The sequence below is a fragment of the Thamnophis sirtalis genome, unplaced genomic scaffold, assembly GCF_051295495.1.
Source record: "Thamnophis sirtalis isolate CommonGarterSnake01/CBP01778 unplaced genomic scaffold, rThaSir2_p1.2 scaffold_6, whole genome shotgun sequence".
Lineage (NCBI taxonomy): Eukaryota > Metazoa > Chordata > Lepidosauria > Squamata > Natricidae > Thamnophis > Thamnophis sirtalis.
Genome location: NW_028261386.1, coordinates 43,045,553 through 43,062,261, shown reverse-complemented (window position 1 = coordinate 43,062,261; position 16,709 = coordinate 43,045,553). Strand labels below are relative to the sequence as shown.

Sequence of the window (16,709 nt, the reverse complement as noted above, 5' to 3'; positions counted from 1 at the left end):
TGTCCTAAATAAAGCTATTATATTCCATTAAGTAATCACTTAAGCTCTGATGATCTTCCATTGCCGAACAAAGGTAGCAGGCTAAGCAAAAAATGTGAGCAAATATGCCTTTTGCTTCTTCAAGAGCAGTTTGAATCAGAGATTAGATCTGAATTTCTACATATGTCACTTGGGTTTTGTGTGTGTTTGGTGGGGGGGGGGGGCTTGGTTTCCATACACTGAGAAGCTATACTTGTTTAGTTTTTACAGTGCTTGGGGGCACAGCAGATGCTTTCCATGTAAGCAAAATCATCAGGTTTTACGCAGCTCTTAACCAATGCATGTTTAACAGTTTGTCATGAACTCTGTTATCTGCACAAACTTAGCTTTAACATGGAGTTTCGTCTGTTCTTTCTGGTATCTTCCTGTACAAGGTATCTGTTCCTGGGATCCGCATGTTAATTTTTGACTTTCTGAGCAAGGAAAATGTGCGCACTCACTTTTCCCCCCTCATGTTTGACTTCATAACTTTTGTTACTTTTTTTCCCTTTTAGCTTTTGAAGCTCTTATGAAAATTAACTTACAGTTGCACAAATTGTCTCTTTAAAATTGTCTTAACAGAATTTATTGCAAGGCAGTTAATTGGGCAACTGCAGGAACTGTGACATATTGTAATGTTCCCCACAGGATGACTGAGTAACAGTTTTGTTTGCTTAGCTGGAACAGATTTATCCTGTATTTCTCAAGGAAGTGGACAAGGTTCTTAGTTCTATGATTTTAGCCATTTTTTCATTAAATACAAGATTGTCCTGATTGGTAAAGACTTGTAAGAAGGATCCACACAGTGATAAATTTCTTTTGAATGAGACAGTAATAATGTTCACTTTGAATGGGATGTAGTATACTTCTCAAAAGCCATCATTAGACCCAACAATCCTGGACCAAATTTGTCCAATCTCAATCTCCTTTTTGGGGAGGAAGATTCTTGAGATGGTGATTGAACTGAAGTTTCAGGATCCCATATGAGAGGATTGGATTCAAATAGCATTTACTCATAACTGGGTGGTCATCCTGCCCCCTCTTGTCTCTCAGCAGCTTTCAGTACCTTCAATCATGATATCCTTCTGGCCCAGCTAAGGAGATTGGAAGTGGCTGATTTGATGTTGCATGATTTTCCTCCTTTCTCTATGGCTGTTTCCAGTTGGTATTGGTGAGGGAAGACATCAAGCTTGAAATTTCCAAGTTTGCAGGATGCCTTGAGCTTGATGCTCTCATCCTGTATGTTCTCACCCTTTATTTAACTTCTAAATAAAGCTACTGGAAACATCCGTCTGTCTGGTATCAAGAAGTATATGTACACAAATGATAGTAAATTGTACATGTCAACCTCTTGCACTCAAGATGATGTCAAGATTTTGTCCCAGTGCCTAGAGGCTGTTAAGGTCTGAATGGGGAGAGTCAAGCTTAAATTCAACTCTTAACAAGACTGTTTGATAATGGGTTCGTGGATCATCCAGCTTCGGTCATTTTCTCTCCTTACTTCTGAATTGTACTTCCCCAAATGGAATAGATGTACAATTTGGGGATCTGCCTGTACTGTAGCTATTATTTGAAATCCAGGTGGCAACTGTGATTTTGGAAGGAAAGATTCTGTTTCTCATTTTCAGTCACTCATTGTGATAGCTTACTTTATTTTGGTTAGCAATAATTTATTCTGTATAATCTTATCAAAGCATTAAGTCTACCAACCAGAACCAGATGGAAAATAGAAGACTGAAGAAGAGTTTTGAGTACATGTCCAACCAGGGCTCATAAGCTCCTTTATTTAAAAATCTCACCTGGTTTTCCCCCTTTTTTAAAATGGGGAAAGTTGTCAAGTTATTGTTTCTAGATTTGGGAATAATAATGCTATGCCGATAAATTGATATTTTTTATTTTTATTTTTAGCAGTTTCAGAGCAGCCTTTGAGAATGTGCTAAGAGGCTTTAAGAAATGTTGCCCTTTTGACTGTCTTTCAAGATCCTGTTACAGCACTATCTAATCCTTCTTTCTGAGGGTCCTGTGGATTTGCTTGGAGAAAGGCCTATCCTGACTTTCTTTTATCTCCTGCTGCTTGACCTGTTTTGTTTCCAGCACAATTGCTTGCAATATCTCATTTAGTTCTTGGTTTAACAACTGCTAAATATAGAAATACACTGTGCTTGTCTTTCTAGTTTGAAGAGATTGTCAACAGTTGAAAAATCACAAAGCACATGGGAAAGTTCAGAAGACAGTCGTAATAAATTAATAAGAGCAACTTCTGCATCAAAATTGATACCCAAAAGTGGCAAGAATGCAGATAAGTAAGTACTAGATTTCTTGTTGGCATCCTGATTTGTTACTCTATAAAGCTTTGTAAAAATAATTTTGAAGACCAATGATATCTATCACTATCACTGATGGAATTGATTTCCCCCCTTCCTTGAGTTCATTACTGCCACCATTCAAATCTTTTGTAAATAAAAGCACCAAGAGAAGATTTGGGCATTAAGATGGGGAAGATCACATTTATTGAACAAAATTATGAAATGTTGGATGTTGCATACAGTTGCATTTACTATCACCCGCTTTCCAACATTTTGATATGCAAGTCATGAACCTGCATGCTTTTTGGGTGGTGTAGTTCTGGAAACCTCCAGGTGTTATGTTTCATTCATCTTCTACACACCTGCATTCTTATTTACCATATTTTTCCTTTGACTAGGTACCTTGAAGTCAATTGTTCTGTGACATTACTTAAACAGAATTTTCCATTATTCATATTTCATATAAAGCCAAATTACTTATTCAAAATATAAAATGTAAAACACTGAAGTTATTAAAAATAGATTCATATCATTTTTTAAAAAAATGCATATTTATTCATAACCTTTCATGTAAATGATTTAACACTATAATTTGTATCAATGCCACTGTATTTTAATTAGTCTTCCCCTGTTTATAGCACCTTTTAACTCTGTTGGAAAACAATAGTTGTTATCTCCAACCAGCAAATCCAATGAGCCCTATCAGCTGAAAATTATGCTAACCTTTCTGAAGAATTCCAGTTAAGGATAAATAAACTATGCCTTCAGATTCATACTTTCATATATTAGTAACACTATGCATTTCTTTCCATAGACACAAAGATGTGATCGTCAGCCAAGGTAATAAGAATTATTTGCTTTTTGCTATTGTTTTTATTAATTAGGATTAATACGTTTAATAAGCATTCTCACAAGTTGTTTTAGAATAATTAGCATCTTTGTTAACATGATAAAATTTGGTTTGCTGCTTACAGTTCAGTAGATTTGTTTTTCTTGCCTGCTTACTTCTGCAGTGGAAATGTTGCAAGTATTAGTTAGAAGAACCTTGCATCTAAAGAACCTGTGTCCTGATTTTAGATATCTTTGTGCACACTCAACTGTGAGTTTGGATCTGCTGCTTTCATTTTAAACCACTAGAGTTTCTGTCATGTAGAAAAAAACTATAGGCTGCTGGATAGTCACATTAAACTTTGGGCTTGTGTATGGCCCAAAAACCCATATTAAAATCCAGCATAATACTCTGTTTGCTGTGACTTTTGTTTGGCTTTCCAATTCAGTATAGAGTCTCTGTGGTTTATTTGTTGTACTTGATTTCTTCCTCATGTGCATATATAGGCAGTCCTTGACTTACAACTGGTAAGTCCTTTAACGACCATTCAAAGTTATGATGGACTCTCCCCAAAATCTACCTATGACCGAGTTCTGAAGTTCTGACAAAACCCCTCCCCTTAGCCACATGACCACATTTTGGTGCTCGCCAACTATCCTCATTTATGGCCATTTGCAGCACCCTATTGTCACATGACCATGATGATGGGACACTAAACTTACTTCAGGTTTCCACCATTTACTCCTGATTTCCAGGAAAAACTACCCCATTAGAAACAACGAGTTTGCTTAACAACTACAGTATTCACTTAAAGAGCACATCATTTACTATCACTATGTTCACTTAGCAACCACCTCAGAAAAGTTCATAAAATAGGATCCAGTCATGTGGTTACCTGTTTTATGATTATCACTACTTACAATCATAATTTCTGCCTCAATTACAATCATAACTCTAGGACTACCCATTTCTTTTGCGAATTTAGATTTAGTTGGAAAATGGTAGGTTTCACCTGAGACAAGAAACATTTGATTTCTACTCATAAAAGAAAAACCTTAACCCTAAAAAAGAATAATTGAGGTAAGGATTAAAATTATTCCTGATTAAATGTTGGTTTTTTTGGTTTTGTTTTACTTTAATTTGGTTTTTTAATTTTTCCTCCACCGCAAAGCACATGAGGTCATCCATGCAATTTTTAACTGTAATTATTGCAATTTTTAAACTTTATTAATACAATATTGTAATCAAGAAATAAACACATTTCTCTCTAAATGACTAATGTTCATTGGAGCATATCTAACCAGAGTTATTGCCCAGGTACTTTCCTTCTATCCTTCTAATAGTATGAAATGCTGACATTTCTTTTCTTTGGTATTCTATACAGTCGCCTCCCAGCAAGATGAAGAGCAAATAAATAAATAATAAGAAACTTGAATACTTAAAAAAAGTATGACAAAACTTACAAAAGAATAAACTTGTTTATGTCAGAAAATTTTGTTTATTTGGTTGAAGTTGACATATCAAAAGAAGATAAAGTGTTGAAGAAATGTTCTTATTGAGGATTAGAAGAAAGTTGCTTTGATTTGCAAATGTGACAGAAACATGAGTGTTGAAATGTGGAACAAGTTCATTTCGTTGTATGGCCTATACACTAAAATGGCTGCTATTTGTCTTTTATAGAAGCGCAAACATATTCATGCTTATGGCTTCCACAAATTCATAATTTGCCCAGTTATCTGCAGATAATGGAATTATCTTCCCCCTTTGTTGTATGGTTCAGATGGCTTGCTTGTCTATCCCTGTACCTTGGCAAATGCCCTTTCCTTATTTGGAATTTCTTTTGTGGCGCTCCATACATCAAACTTTCCTTCCTTAATTTTTTCCCAAATTTGTTGAGGTTTCAACTTCCTATATTTCCCAACTACTTTATAGGATAATGATTTCAATATCAACACACTGAGAGTCCCAGGTTGGGAAAGGCTGTTGAAAACTGATATTTCTCTATTTATATGGCTACCTGTCTCATATAGGGTTTAAATCCTACGTCTACCACATAGTGCTAAGAAGGTTACACAATTCCATACAGTATAATGAATATGACAATGTATGACATCTCTTACCCATCTTGGTCAAGATTCTGAGAAATATGCAGATTTCTTCTTTATATTAATATAAATTTTAATGTAGATTTAATTGTATTAGATAACCATACAATACAGTTAAAGAATTATTAAAATGCACATTAATATAAATCTTATCAACTTTAAACTAGATAAATAGTAGTTTATACAAACAAGAATAGCCATATGCACAGTCAAATTGAGTCAGATATTTAATAGTATAGGTATAATAGTCTGACACATAGTGGGAAGATTTTGTTCTTTTTTTATTACCATACTTCTATTGCTTGTGAGCTGTTTAGGATCAGGCAGCCATACAAATTACTTAAATAAATAAATCAATATCTGAGATAAGTGTCAAAGCCAGCATTTATGCATACCTTATTACCTTTTCCTCTTTCTTAGCAGTGAGGAGAGATCTGAATCTTCTACTTTAAACTTTTACCACAGACCACATTTAGAGTAAGATTAATCTCAGTTAAACTTTATTGAATCATGACAGCTTCATAAACTAAGGTTTGAAATTGGTTTTTCTCACTAAACCACTGATAGTAATAACCTTCCTAGAAATCTAAATGGTGATTATCCTAAATAGGAGGAATAGTTTTCTTCTCAAGATAGAAAGGAAATGTAGGAAACACAAGCCCAAATCTTAATTAAGCTTGTTTTAAGAATAATAAACTGATTTATTGTTGATTCTGGATGAAGACCTACATGCATAAGAGAAGGAAGCATTTAGAAAATGGTGGGAAAACATTTAGGTCTCCTGGGACATTCTTCTGCTGACCTAAAAAAAATACTATATTCTTTTAAAAAGCTCCATAGAAAGAAATCATGTATTATAATTTATCTGAATATTTTATTAAGTCATATAGATCTGACTTTAGATATTGATTTTTTGCCCTACTATATTAATTACCGTATTTTCACCCATATAACCCGCCCACGCAAATAACCCGCCCACGCGAATAACCCGCAGGTTTTCGGGATCGTGTAAAATATTTTCCGTATACCCCGCCCACGCATATAACCCGCGATGAGTAAGGGAGAAGGGAAACAGCTGAGATCGGTGGGGGCTAAAGAAACGGAGGAAATAGCCTGCGCAAGCTGGGGGAGAGTTGGAGAAACGGAGAAGAGAAACAGCTGAGATCGGGGGCGCTAAAGAAACGGAGGAAATAGCCTGCGCAAGCTGGGGGAGAATTGGAGAAACGGAGAAGAGAAACAGCTGAGATCGGGGGCGCTAAAGAAACGGAGGAAATAGCCTGCGCAAGCTGGGGGAGAATTGGAGAAACGGAGAAGAGAAACAGCTGAGATCGGGGGGGGCGCTAAAGAAACGGAGGAAATAGCCTGCGCAAGCTGGGGGAGAATTGGAGGAACGGAGAAGAGAAACAGCTGAGATGGGGGGGGCGCTAAAGAAACGGAGGAAATAGCCTGCGCAAGCTGGGGGAGAGTTGGAGAAACGGAGAAGAGAAACAGCTGAGATCGGGGGCGCTAAAGAAACGGAGGAAATAGCCTGCGCAAGCTGGGGGAGAATTGGAGAAACGGAGAAGAGAAACAGCTGAGATCGGGGGCGCTAAAGAAACGGAGGAAATAGCCTGCGCAAGCTGGGGGAGAATTGGAGAAACGGAGAAGAGAAACAGCTGAGATCGGGGGGGGGGCGCTAAAGAAACGGAGGAAATAGCCTGCGCAAGCTGGGGGAGAATTGGAGGAACGGAGAAGAGAAACAGCTGAGATGGGGGGGGCGCTAAAGAAACGGAGGAAATAGCCTGCGCAAGCTGGGGGAGAGTTGGAGAAACGGAGAAGAGAAACAGCTGAGATTGGGGGCGCTAAAGAAACGGAGGAAATAGCCTGCGCAAGCTGGGGGAGAATTGGAGAAACGGAGAAGAGAAACAGCTGAGATCGGGGGGGGGGGGCTAAAGAAACGGAGGAAATAGCCTGCGCAAGCTGGGGGAGAATTGGAGAAACGGAGAAGAGAAACAGCTGAGATCGGGGGGGCTAAAGAAACGGAGGAAATAGCCTGCGCAAGCTGGGGGAGAGTTGGAGAAACGGAGAAGAGAAACAGCTGAGATCGGGGGCGCTAAAGAAACGGAGGAAATAGCCTGCGCAAGCTGGGGGAGAATTGGAGAAACGGAGAAGAGAAACAGCTGAGATCGGGGGGGCTAAAGAAACGGAGGAAATAGCCTGCGCAAGCTGGGGGAGAATTGGAGAAACGGAGAAGAGAAACAGCTGAGATGGGGGGGGGCTAAAGAAACGGAGGAAATAGCCTGCGCAAGCTGGGGGAGAATTGGAGAAACGGAGAAGAGAAACAGCTGAGATCGGGGGGGCTAAAGAAACGGAGGAAATAGCCTGCGCAAGCTGGGGGAGAATTGGAGAAACGGAGAAGAGAAACAGCTGACTTTATCGTAGGGAGAAGAAAAACCAACCAACCCCCCAACTTCTCCCTTCGTTTTCATTCCTTGCCCTTTACAATTGTCAAGCTTTTTGCCTCATTCTTCCTACTTCCCACGGAGAAGTAAAACTCCTTAACTGCTCAGGTTGGGAGCTCAAAAGGGAAAAATTATATGCTGGACCTTTCCCCCTCCTCCCCATCAGGGCCCTTTACACATTTCCCCCTCTCCTGTGTTTTGTGTGTGTGTGTGCGCGCGTGCTTGTGTGTTTGTGTGTGTTTGAACGAGAAGAAGTCCTGCGGAAGTCAAGTCATTCTTCCTACTTCTCCGTGGGAAGTAGGAAGAATGAGGCAAAAAGCACTTGAACCTTTAAGCTCCATAAACCTCAGAAACGTTTCCTACGATAAAGGAGACACACACACACACACACATATCACCTCTCCTTAAAAAAAAAAGAAGAAGAAGAAGCCCTGGGTCCTAAACCAAAATTATGCAGCTGGAACAGAGTTGAGGCATGTGAAGCTAAAGCAGCAGACACGTTTGGGGGCGGGGGGGGGGGGAAGGGAGGCAAAGCGGGACACTTTATGTGTGTATGAGGGAGGGGGGGAGGAGTTGAAGAGGGTGGAGGTGCCTTAAAAGCCTACCCCGGTTGTCTTCAGAGCCTTTCAGACAGGCTGAATTGGTCTTCAAAGCCAGCCTAATTAGAGATACGTAGAAGTAATAGGTCCCACTTGGTATTTCCCATCCCGATCCCCCCCACTCCCTCCCCTGAAAAGGCTGCTAGGTGGGATATCTTGAGGCACTCGACCCGCGTCCCCGCCTCTGTGTTTTGTGTGTGTGTGTGCGCGCGTGCTTGTGTGTTTGTGTGTGTTTGAACGAGAAGAAGTCCTGCGGAAGTCAAGTCATTCTTCCTACTTCTCCGTGGGAAGTAGGAAGAATGAGGCAAAAAGCACTTGAACCTTTAAGCTCCATAAACCTCAGAAACGTTTCCTACGATAAAGGAGACACACACACACACACATATCACCTCTCCTTAAAAAAAAAAGCAGCAGCAGCAGCCCTGGGTCCTAAACCAAAATTATGCAGCTGGAACAGAGTTGAGGCATGTGAAGCTGAAGCAGCAGACACGTTTGGGGGTGGGGGGGGGAAGGAAGGCAAAGCGGGACACTTTATGTGTGTATGAGGGAGGGGGCGAGGAGTTGAAGAGGGTGGAGGTGCCTTAAAAGCCTACCCCGGTTAAGGAGTTTTACTTCTCCGTGGGAAGTAGGAAGAATGAGGCAAAAAGCTTGACAATTGGAAAGGGCAAGGAATGAAAACGAAGGGAGAAGTTGGGGGGTTGGTTGGTTTTTCTTCTCCCTACGATAAAGGATAGCTGTTTCTCTTCTCCGTTTCTCCAATTCTCCCCCAGCTTGCGCAGGCTATTTCCTCCGTTTCTTTAGCCCCCCCGATCTCAGCTGTTTCTCTTCTCCGTTTCTCCAATTCTCCCCCAGCTTGCGCAGGCTATTTCCTCCGTTTCTTTAGCCCCCCCGATCTCAGCTGTTTCTCTTCTCCGTTTCTCCAATTCTCCCCCAGCTTGCGCAGGCTATTTCCTCCGTTTCTTTAGCCCCCCCGATCTCAGCTGTTTCTCTTCTCCGTTTCTCCAATTCTCCCCCAGCTTGCGCAGGCTATTTCCTCCGTTTCTTTAGCGCCCCCGATCTCAGCTGTTTCTCTTCTCCGTTCCTCCAATTCTCCCCCAGCTTGCGCAGGCTATTTCCTCCGTTTCTTTAGCCCCCCCGATCTCAGCTGTTTCTCTTCTCCGTTTCTCCAATTCTCCCCCAGCTTGCGCAGGCTATTTCCTCCGTTTCTTTAGCCCCCCCGATCTCAGCTGTTTCTCTTCTCCGTTTCTCCAATTCTCTCCCAGCTTGCGCAGGCTATTTTCTCCGTTTCTTTAGCCCCCCCGATCTCAGCTGTTTCTCTTCTCCGTTTCTCCAATTCTCCCCCAGCTTGCGCAGGCTATTTCCTCCGTTTCTTTAGCCCCCCCGATCTCAGCTGTTTCTCTTCTCCGTTTCTCCAATTCTCCCCCAGCTTGCGCAGGCTATTTCCTCCGTTTCTTTAGCCCCCCCCGATCTCAGCTGTTTCTCTTCTCCGTTTCTCCAATTCTCCCCCAGCTTGCGCAGGCTATTTCCTCCGTTTCTTTAGCCCCCCCGATCTCAGCTGTTTCTCTTCTCCGTTTCTCCAATTCTCCCCCAGCTTGCGCAGGCTATTTCCTCCGTTTCTTTAGCCCCCCCGATCTCAGCTGTTTCTCTTCTCCGTTTCTCCAATTCTCCCCCAGCTTGCGCAGGCTATTTCCTCCGTTTCTTTAGCCCCCCCGATCTCAGCTGTTTCTCTTCTCCGTTTCTCCAATTCTCCCCCAGCTTGCGCAGGCTATTTCCTCCGTTTCTTTAGCCCCCCCCCGATCTCAGCTGTTTCTCTTCTCCGTTTCTCCAATTCTCCCCCAGCTTGCGCAGGCTATTTCCTCCGTTTCTTTAGCCCCCCCGATCTCAGCTGTTTCTCTTCTCCGTTTCTCCAATTCTCCCCCAGCTTGCGCAGGCTATTTCCTCCGTTTCTTTAGCGCCCCCGATCTCAGCTGTTTCTCTTCTCCGTTCCTCCAATTCTCCCCCAGCTTGCGCAGGCTATTTCCTCCGTTTCTTTAGCCCCCCCGATCTCAGCTGTTTCTCTTCTCCGTTTCTCCAATTCTCCCCCAGCTTGCGCAGGCTATTTCCTCCGTTTCTTTAGCCCCCCCGATCTCAGCTGTTTCTCTTCTCCGTTTCTCCAATTCTCTCCCAGCTTGCGCAGGCTATTTTCTCCGTTTCTTTAGCCCCCCCGATCTCAGCTGTTTCTCTTCTCCGTTTCTCCAATTCTCCCCCAGCTTGCGCAGGCTATTTCCTCCGTTTCTTTAGCCCCCCCGATCTCAGCTGTTTCTCTTCTCCGTTTCTCCAATTCTCCCCCAGCTTGCGCAGGCTATTTCCTCCGTTTCTTTAGCCCCCCCCCGATCTCAGCTGTTTCTCTTCTCCGTTTCTCCAATTCTCCCCCAGCTTGCGCAGGCTATTTCCTCCGTTTCTTTAGCCCCCCCGATCTCAGCTGTTTCTCTTCTCCGTTTCTCCAATTCTCCCCCAGCTTGCGCAGGCTATTTCCTCCGTTTCTTTAGCCCCCCCGATCTCAGCTGTTTCTCTTCTCCGTTTCTCCAATTCTCCCCCAGCTTGCGCAGGCTATTTCCTCCGTTTCTTTAGCCCCCCCGATCTCAGCTGTTTCTCTTCTCCGTTCCTCCAATTCTCCCCCAGCTTGCGCAGGCTATTTCCTCCGTTTCTTTAGCGCCCCCGATCTCAGCTGTTTCTCTTCTCCATTTCTCCAACTGTCCCCCAGCTTGCGCAGGCTATTTCCTCCGTTTCTTTAGCGCCCCCGATCTCAGCTGTTTCTCTTCTCCGTTTCTCCAACTGTCCCCCAGCTTGCGCAGGCTATTTCCTCCGTTTCTTTAGCCTACACCGATCTCAGCTGTGTTTTTTTTTTTAAACCAAAATGCTTCGGCAGTGAAGCCCTTTCACAGAGCAAAGCAGAAGAAGGGAGGGGTGTCTGTGTGTGTGAAAACGGAGCCACAGCCGCGCCGCCGCCTCCTCCCCTTCCCTTTCTGCCGGACTTCCAAGCCCAGAGAAGGCGAGGAGCTGCAGAATCCAGGCTTCCTCTCACCTCCTGCTTCTTCCTGGTCGCTTCGCCCATAGCCAGGGGTGGGGTTTTCACGAAGGCGTCCCGAAACCCAAGCAGGGAGAAAAGGGAAAAAAGGAGCCCGAGCCGCCGAGCCAGCCCACTGCCCCGAGGAAAGTGGTGGTCCTAAGCTCTCCCTTTACCGGTAGTTAATCTGTGTAAAATATTTTACGTATACCCCGCCCACTTTTATACCCCGCAGGAGGGCGCTGTGCATGTAAAAAACGCATATAACCCGCGGGTTATATGGGTGAAAATACGGTAACTGATTGATAGCAGAATTGTACTGTTTATTGCCAATTACTTACGTTGTATTGTTTCCTAAGGCCATTTTACATACTTTTAAGGTTACTTTTGGTTATCACAACTTATACTTTTAAATACTTCATGATTTTTTTATACTCTTTTTATACTCATTGTTTATAGTTCTTTCTCATTTGCTTACGTGTATGCAATGTGTAGTAGTAAAGAATAATGCTTCATGCATCTTATAAACATACTCGAATCCCAAAAGTTTATGGCATAATATTTTAAAGGGGAACATATAAAGAGTGCTCTTCTTTTTTTCATTATTTTTCTTCTTTTAATATGATTCAACTTATTATAGCATTAACAACATCAGTTAACTGTAGATATATTTTTCAAAGTATACAAAAGCTTTGAAATGACTATCAACAACATGCCGTGACTTTTAGAATCTGTTCTAATGGTTCTAATAAATTTTCTACCATGTTTGGCTTTAGATCAAGGGTGCAACTGTGTGCCAGTGCCTATTTTAAGGACTCAGCTTTTGACATGGCTGAATGTGCAATAAAACCTTGATAGGTTGCTGCCAGGACAACAAGCCTCTACTTGCAGATTTCTTTAACAAAAATGTTAATGAAGTACAGGATTATCTCTTTGAATACTTGAGTTGAACGTATAGAATAGAAATACACCCACCCAACCCTTCATTTTCTTCATAAATAGTAGATATGTTTTATACATATAAGTGCTTTTGCTTAAAAATATTATAAGACATATCTGCCAAAATGCAATTCTCCTGGCAGCGCCATAGGCGGTGCCACCTTGTTTTTTGCTTCTGCGATTTTTATTGCTCTGTGCATGTGCGCGCAGTGAACCATGTGCCCACGAGTGAACCAGCAGTAGTGACTGCCGGAACCTACTCCTGAACTACGCTGCTTGAAATGATGGGGATTGTAGTCCAACGTGTTGAAAAAGCACTAAACTTGGGGAAGACTGAATTAGTCTCTCTTCTCATACAAAAGATAACTTAGAATTTAAATACCTGCAAGAAAACAGCCAAGCCTCAGAGAGCACCAAGCACCTTCATGACCTAGAATTGTACAAATACATATATTTTTGGCTCCTTTGTTGCAGTTATTTTGCCATTGGTATTTATCATTAACATTCTGAAAACAAAAATTAATTATTAAAAAAAAATCCTAGTATTAAAAACCCTCTGAAATATTATGGCATTATGACAAAATCATTGTATTTCCTTTTGCAAAAGGAAGTGCAAACCAGTGTTTTATACATTAAGGGCTACGGTTTTTCTACCTTAGATAGAAAAGAAGTGATTTAATAGAAAAGGACGATTGTATCCTACCCTTCGATGACTTACTTTCAGTGCCAGAGTTGTATATCAAAACATTCCTGTTTTGAACATAGAGTTGCATGCCGTGCTTTAACTCACCAGTGTTGCAGTGACATTTACACATTCTTTGTGATGGGCAACTACAGTAAAGAAAAATAAGCAGGCCATTTCAAACTGTCACTGTTAGATATCTAAATCATTATGCTCATGAAGAGGTTTTTTTTAAGAATAGTTCCTTTTTCATACTTCAATTACAGTATTATGGCAAACATTTTTGGTTCTCTATTATTCTGTAGGCGAGATCAAGATACACAGTTAGAGTGTTGCTTTCATATGAAGAAGAATATTCTGAACATGTATGTAAAACATGCTTCTAATGAATATACAATTAAACTATTTATAAGCATTTGATAGGTAAGCAGTTTAGGACTGATTTTTTTATCGTTGTGCTTTTAAATATATGAGTGATCACACATTTCTTTTTTAAAAAATAGCTAGTACACTCTTGAAAAATTTAAGCAACACAGAGGATAAAAAAAATGTTGAAATCTTGCTCAATATGCACATGAGCAATGTCCTCTGATTGTAGCCTTTAAAAAACTGTTAAACAATTTGGAAGAGACCCAGTAAAATTCAAACTAATGTTCTGGAACATGGTAATTAGGACAATGTAAATTAAAAGGGAGTAAAACTGTTTCTTCTTTTAGCTTGTATTTGCAGGAACTTGGCCGAGAGCTTGGATTTTTTTATTTGAAAATGCTTTTGCTGATCTTCTGACATTATCTGTATAGTTTTCAAAAGACTTTTGCTTTAATGCCTTAATTGCCCTCCAGGTTTATACGCTGACAAGACCATTTCATGCTGTTGGCTTTTAAAGAGAGAATCAAGGATGGTGTAAGAAGCAACCACACCCCCCTCTAGATAATCAAATTATATGAAACAAAGAATTTATTTTATAAAGTTTGCATAATATACCCCAATAGAAAAAAATATTTTCTTTTTTGTTATTTCCATGTATAAGAACTCAAAAGTGGCTTAGTATCTTTGTAGGACATTATTTATAATCTAAGGTCCACAATCTCCATACTTTAACTTTCTGCTTTTCTTCTGCTGTCATTTTATTCTCTTAGGAGTTCTATGTTTTCAAAAGTTCATTAAGAGTACTCAAAAGTACTTGCTTCCCACGACAGGCAAGTACACAAAATGCCTGCCAGGAAGCAGTAGTAACTCACCTCAGTACAATTTATATATAGCTGTTGTGGCCCAGCAGGCTCCGTTTGAGCTGCTGATGGACTCGGATAGCAAGAAACCCTATGAGTCTGCTATGGAAGATGTGGAGGACCCTGGGCAGGGTTCAGACTCAGAGTAGGGACCAGAGAGGCTGGTTGGCCACCATGAGGTGCCTGAGGCTTGGAGCAGTGGGGAGGACTCAAGGCAGTGCCAGGCAAAGGAGGGCGGAGAAATGGAAGCTGCAGCTGCGGAGGCAGCCTCATAAGAGATAATCAAGCCCAGGTGGCTATGGCTTGGCCCCTCCCAAGAGAGTATATGTGAGAAATTGGGAGGGGACCTTTTGCAGGATACAACCGTTCGTAACAGTCTTGAGGAACTCTTGTCTGGTCCGTTTTGTATTTCCGTTCTGTTTGGTTTGGGTTGCCTGGGCTTTCAGCCAACGGAGTTGTAATTCCTGTGATTAAAGAGTGGCAAATAGCCAAGCCTGTGTCTGCGTTACTCACAGGCCGGAGGGTGGGTCAGAACATATAGCATATTTTGGAATGATAACTAAAGACACTTTATGTCCACTGACTGTTGAACTATTGAATATGCGATTAGTCTTAGCTAGACCAGTGGTGTCAAACTATAGCAATAGCAGTTAGACTTATGTACCGCTTCATAGGGCTTTCAGCCCTCTCTAAGCGGTTTACAGAGTCAGCATATTGCCCCCACAGTCTGGGTCCTCATTTCACTCACCTCGGAAGGATGGAAGGCTGAGTCAACCTTGAGCCGGTGAGATTTGAACCGCTGAACTGCAGATAACAGTTAGCTGAAGTGGCCTGCAGTACTGCACCCTAACCACTGCACCACCTCGGCTCTCAAACTCACAATGTCATGCTGTCATTACTTGATGTATCACAACTTTTCCCCCTTTCGCTAAAATAGGAGTGGGGGTGGCCAGCTTGTGACTCATCCAGCCTGCGGGTCATGAGTTTGACACCCCTAATCTAGACTGAATTATTGAAAAATGAATGGAGCTGTTTTACCAAATGTTCTTGATGATTTTCCTTTCACATTTCATATTTTACCAAGAATGTTTCAAGTTATATTTTTACGATTTAAGGAAGACCTGTTACGATTCTTCCTTTACACAATCCACTATATATGCATTTTCATACTTCTTAACAATTCATTTTGTTAGATATTGTTATTCTACTAAGATCTGAACAACTACCATTAATTAACCATGATCTTCACTAAAAGCTCTTGGCAAATTTAGTGCATCAACCTCCACAGAGCCACATGTTCTCCATACTGTACATGACTAAGCTCTTTGGGCTGATGTTTCATTGGATTCAACTCTATCCTGGCAAAGGCATCCTGGCAAAGGCAAGATAAATTACATATACAGTAAAGCATTTGTAATTCCCAACATTCACATAGAAATCAGTTTATATTTCTAAATGAGCTATATAGAGCATACTTCATGTACAATGGTACTTGGTACTTGACTGCTTTGAAACTTGTAAAATGTCATTCTTGACACATTGTGATACAAAAATTTTGTCCTAGTACTCAGCATTTGTTTGGTAATTGACACACAAGTTAGAACTTGTCGATGTCGACTGCCTCATGACTAATATGTTATTCCTTATGGGAAAAATTTGTTTGGTGCTGATCATTTTTGGTACTCATTGCTCCTCCCAGAAATAATTAACGATAGGTATCAAGATACCATTGTTTGTTTTTTTTAGGCAAATATAGTGTTATTCCATGTGATTTAGTCCCCAGAAAGAAAGGGGGTTAACCCAATTTCAGTGATGTCCAATTGAGAAAGATGCAGTTGCTTTAGATTTATTTGAATAGTCCAGAACTTTTAAACTCTTTTTATCTCACAGGACACTTCTCAGAGATGGAACTGCCAGGTGGCATCTGTTGTGCCTGCTAATGGCCAGCAGGGTTTGCAGCAGATTCGGACAAAGAGGAGGCTGGGGAGGAACATGGGCCAGTCCTGGAGTCTGAGGAAGGCTCTGATGAGGGCTCTGTGTCAGAGCAGAGAGGAGGCCAGAGCCGTATGCCAGTTTCAGCTGCCTTCAGAGTCAGAAATCAGTGAGGCAGATGAACAGCTGGAACCTATTCCCAGTGTACGCAGAGTTGCCAGACAAAGGGAACAGTTAAAGAACAGGGGTCAACTTGGGAATAAGGCCACAGGTGGATGATGAATAGCCCCTCCCTGAGGAAATAAAAGAGGAGCGAAAGAGGAATGGGGTTTGCAGGAGACAATTAGTTTGCTTAATTGGGACTTTCCTAGATTCTTTGCCAAGTTTTGCAGATATTAGCCTGTTAGGTCTCCAAGCCAGATAAGGTCTGTGACTATAAGTTCTCCCTTGAAAGACTTTGCTGGATGTAAATGAGAAGAATTCACAGTAAATTAATAAAAGGGTTTTTTCTTGGGACAAGGAGTTTGCTTCATGTTTTTGGGAAGTCTAGGTCAGAACAGCAAGTCACAAAACTCATCCCATA

General features: G+C 41.5%; 1 protein-coding gene across 3 annotated transcripts in view; it reads left to right on the top strand.

Moving 5' to 3' along the window:
- EML4 (EMAP like 4) overlaps positions 1–16,709 on the top strand; it is a 130,245-nt gene that overhangs the window by 74,278 nt on the left and 39,258 nt on the right. For all 3 annotated transcript variants that reach the window (XM_087717724.1, XM_087717722.1, XM_087717723.1), the window contains 2 exons: positions 2,193–2,321; positions 3,139–3,164. In XM_087717724.1, the coding sequence (XP_087573850.1) occupies positions 2,193–2,321; positions 3,139–3,164 (155 nt within the window). The remainder of the gene's footprint in view (positions 1–2,192; positions 2,322–3,138; positions 3,165–16,709) is intronic.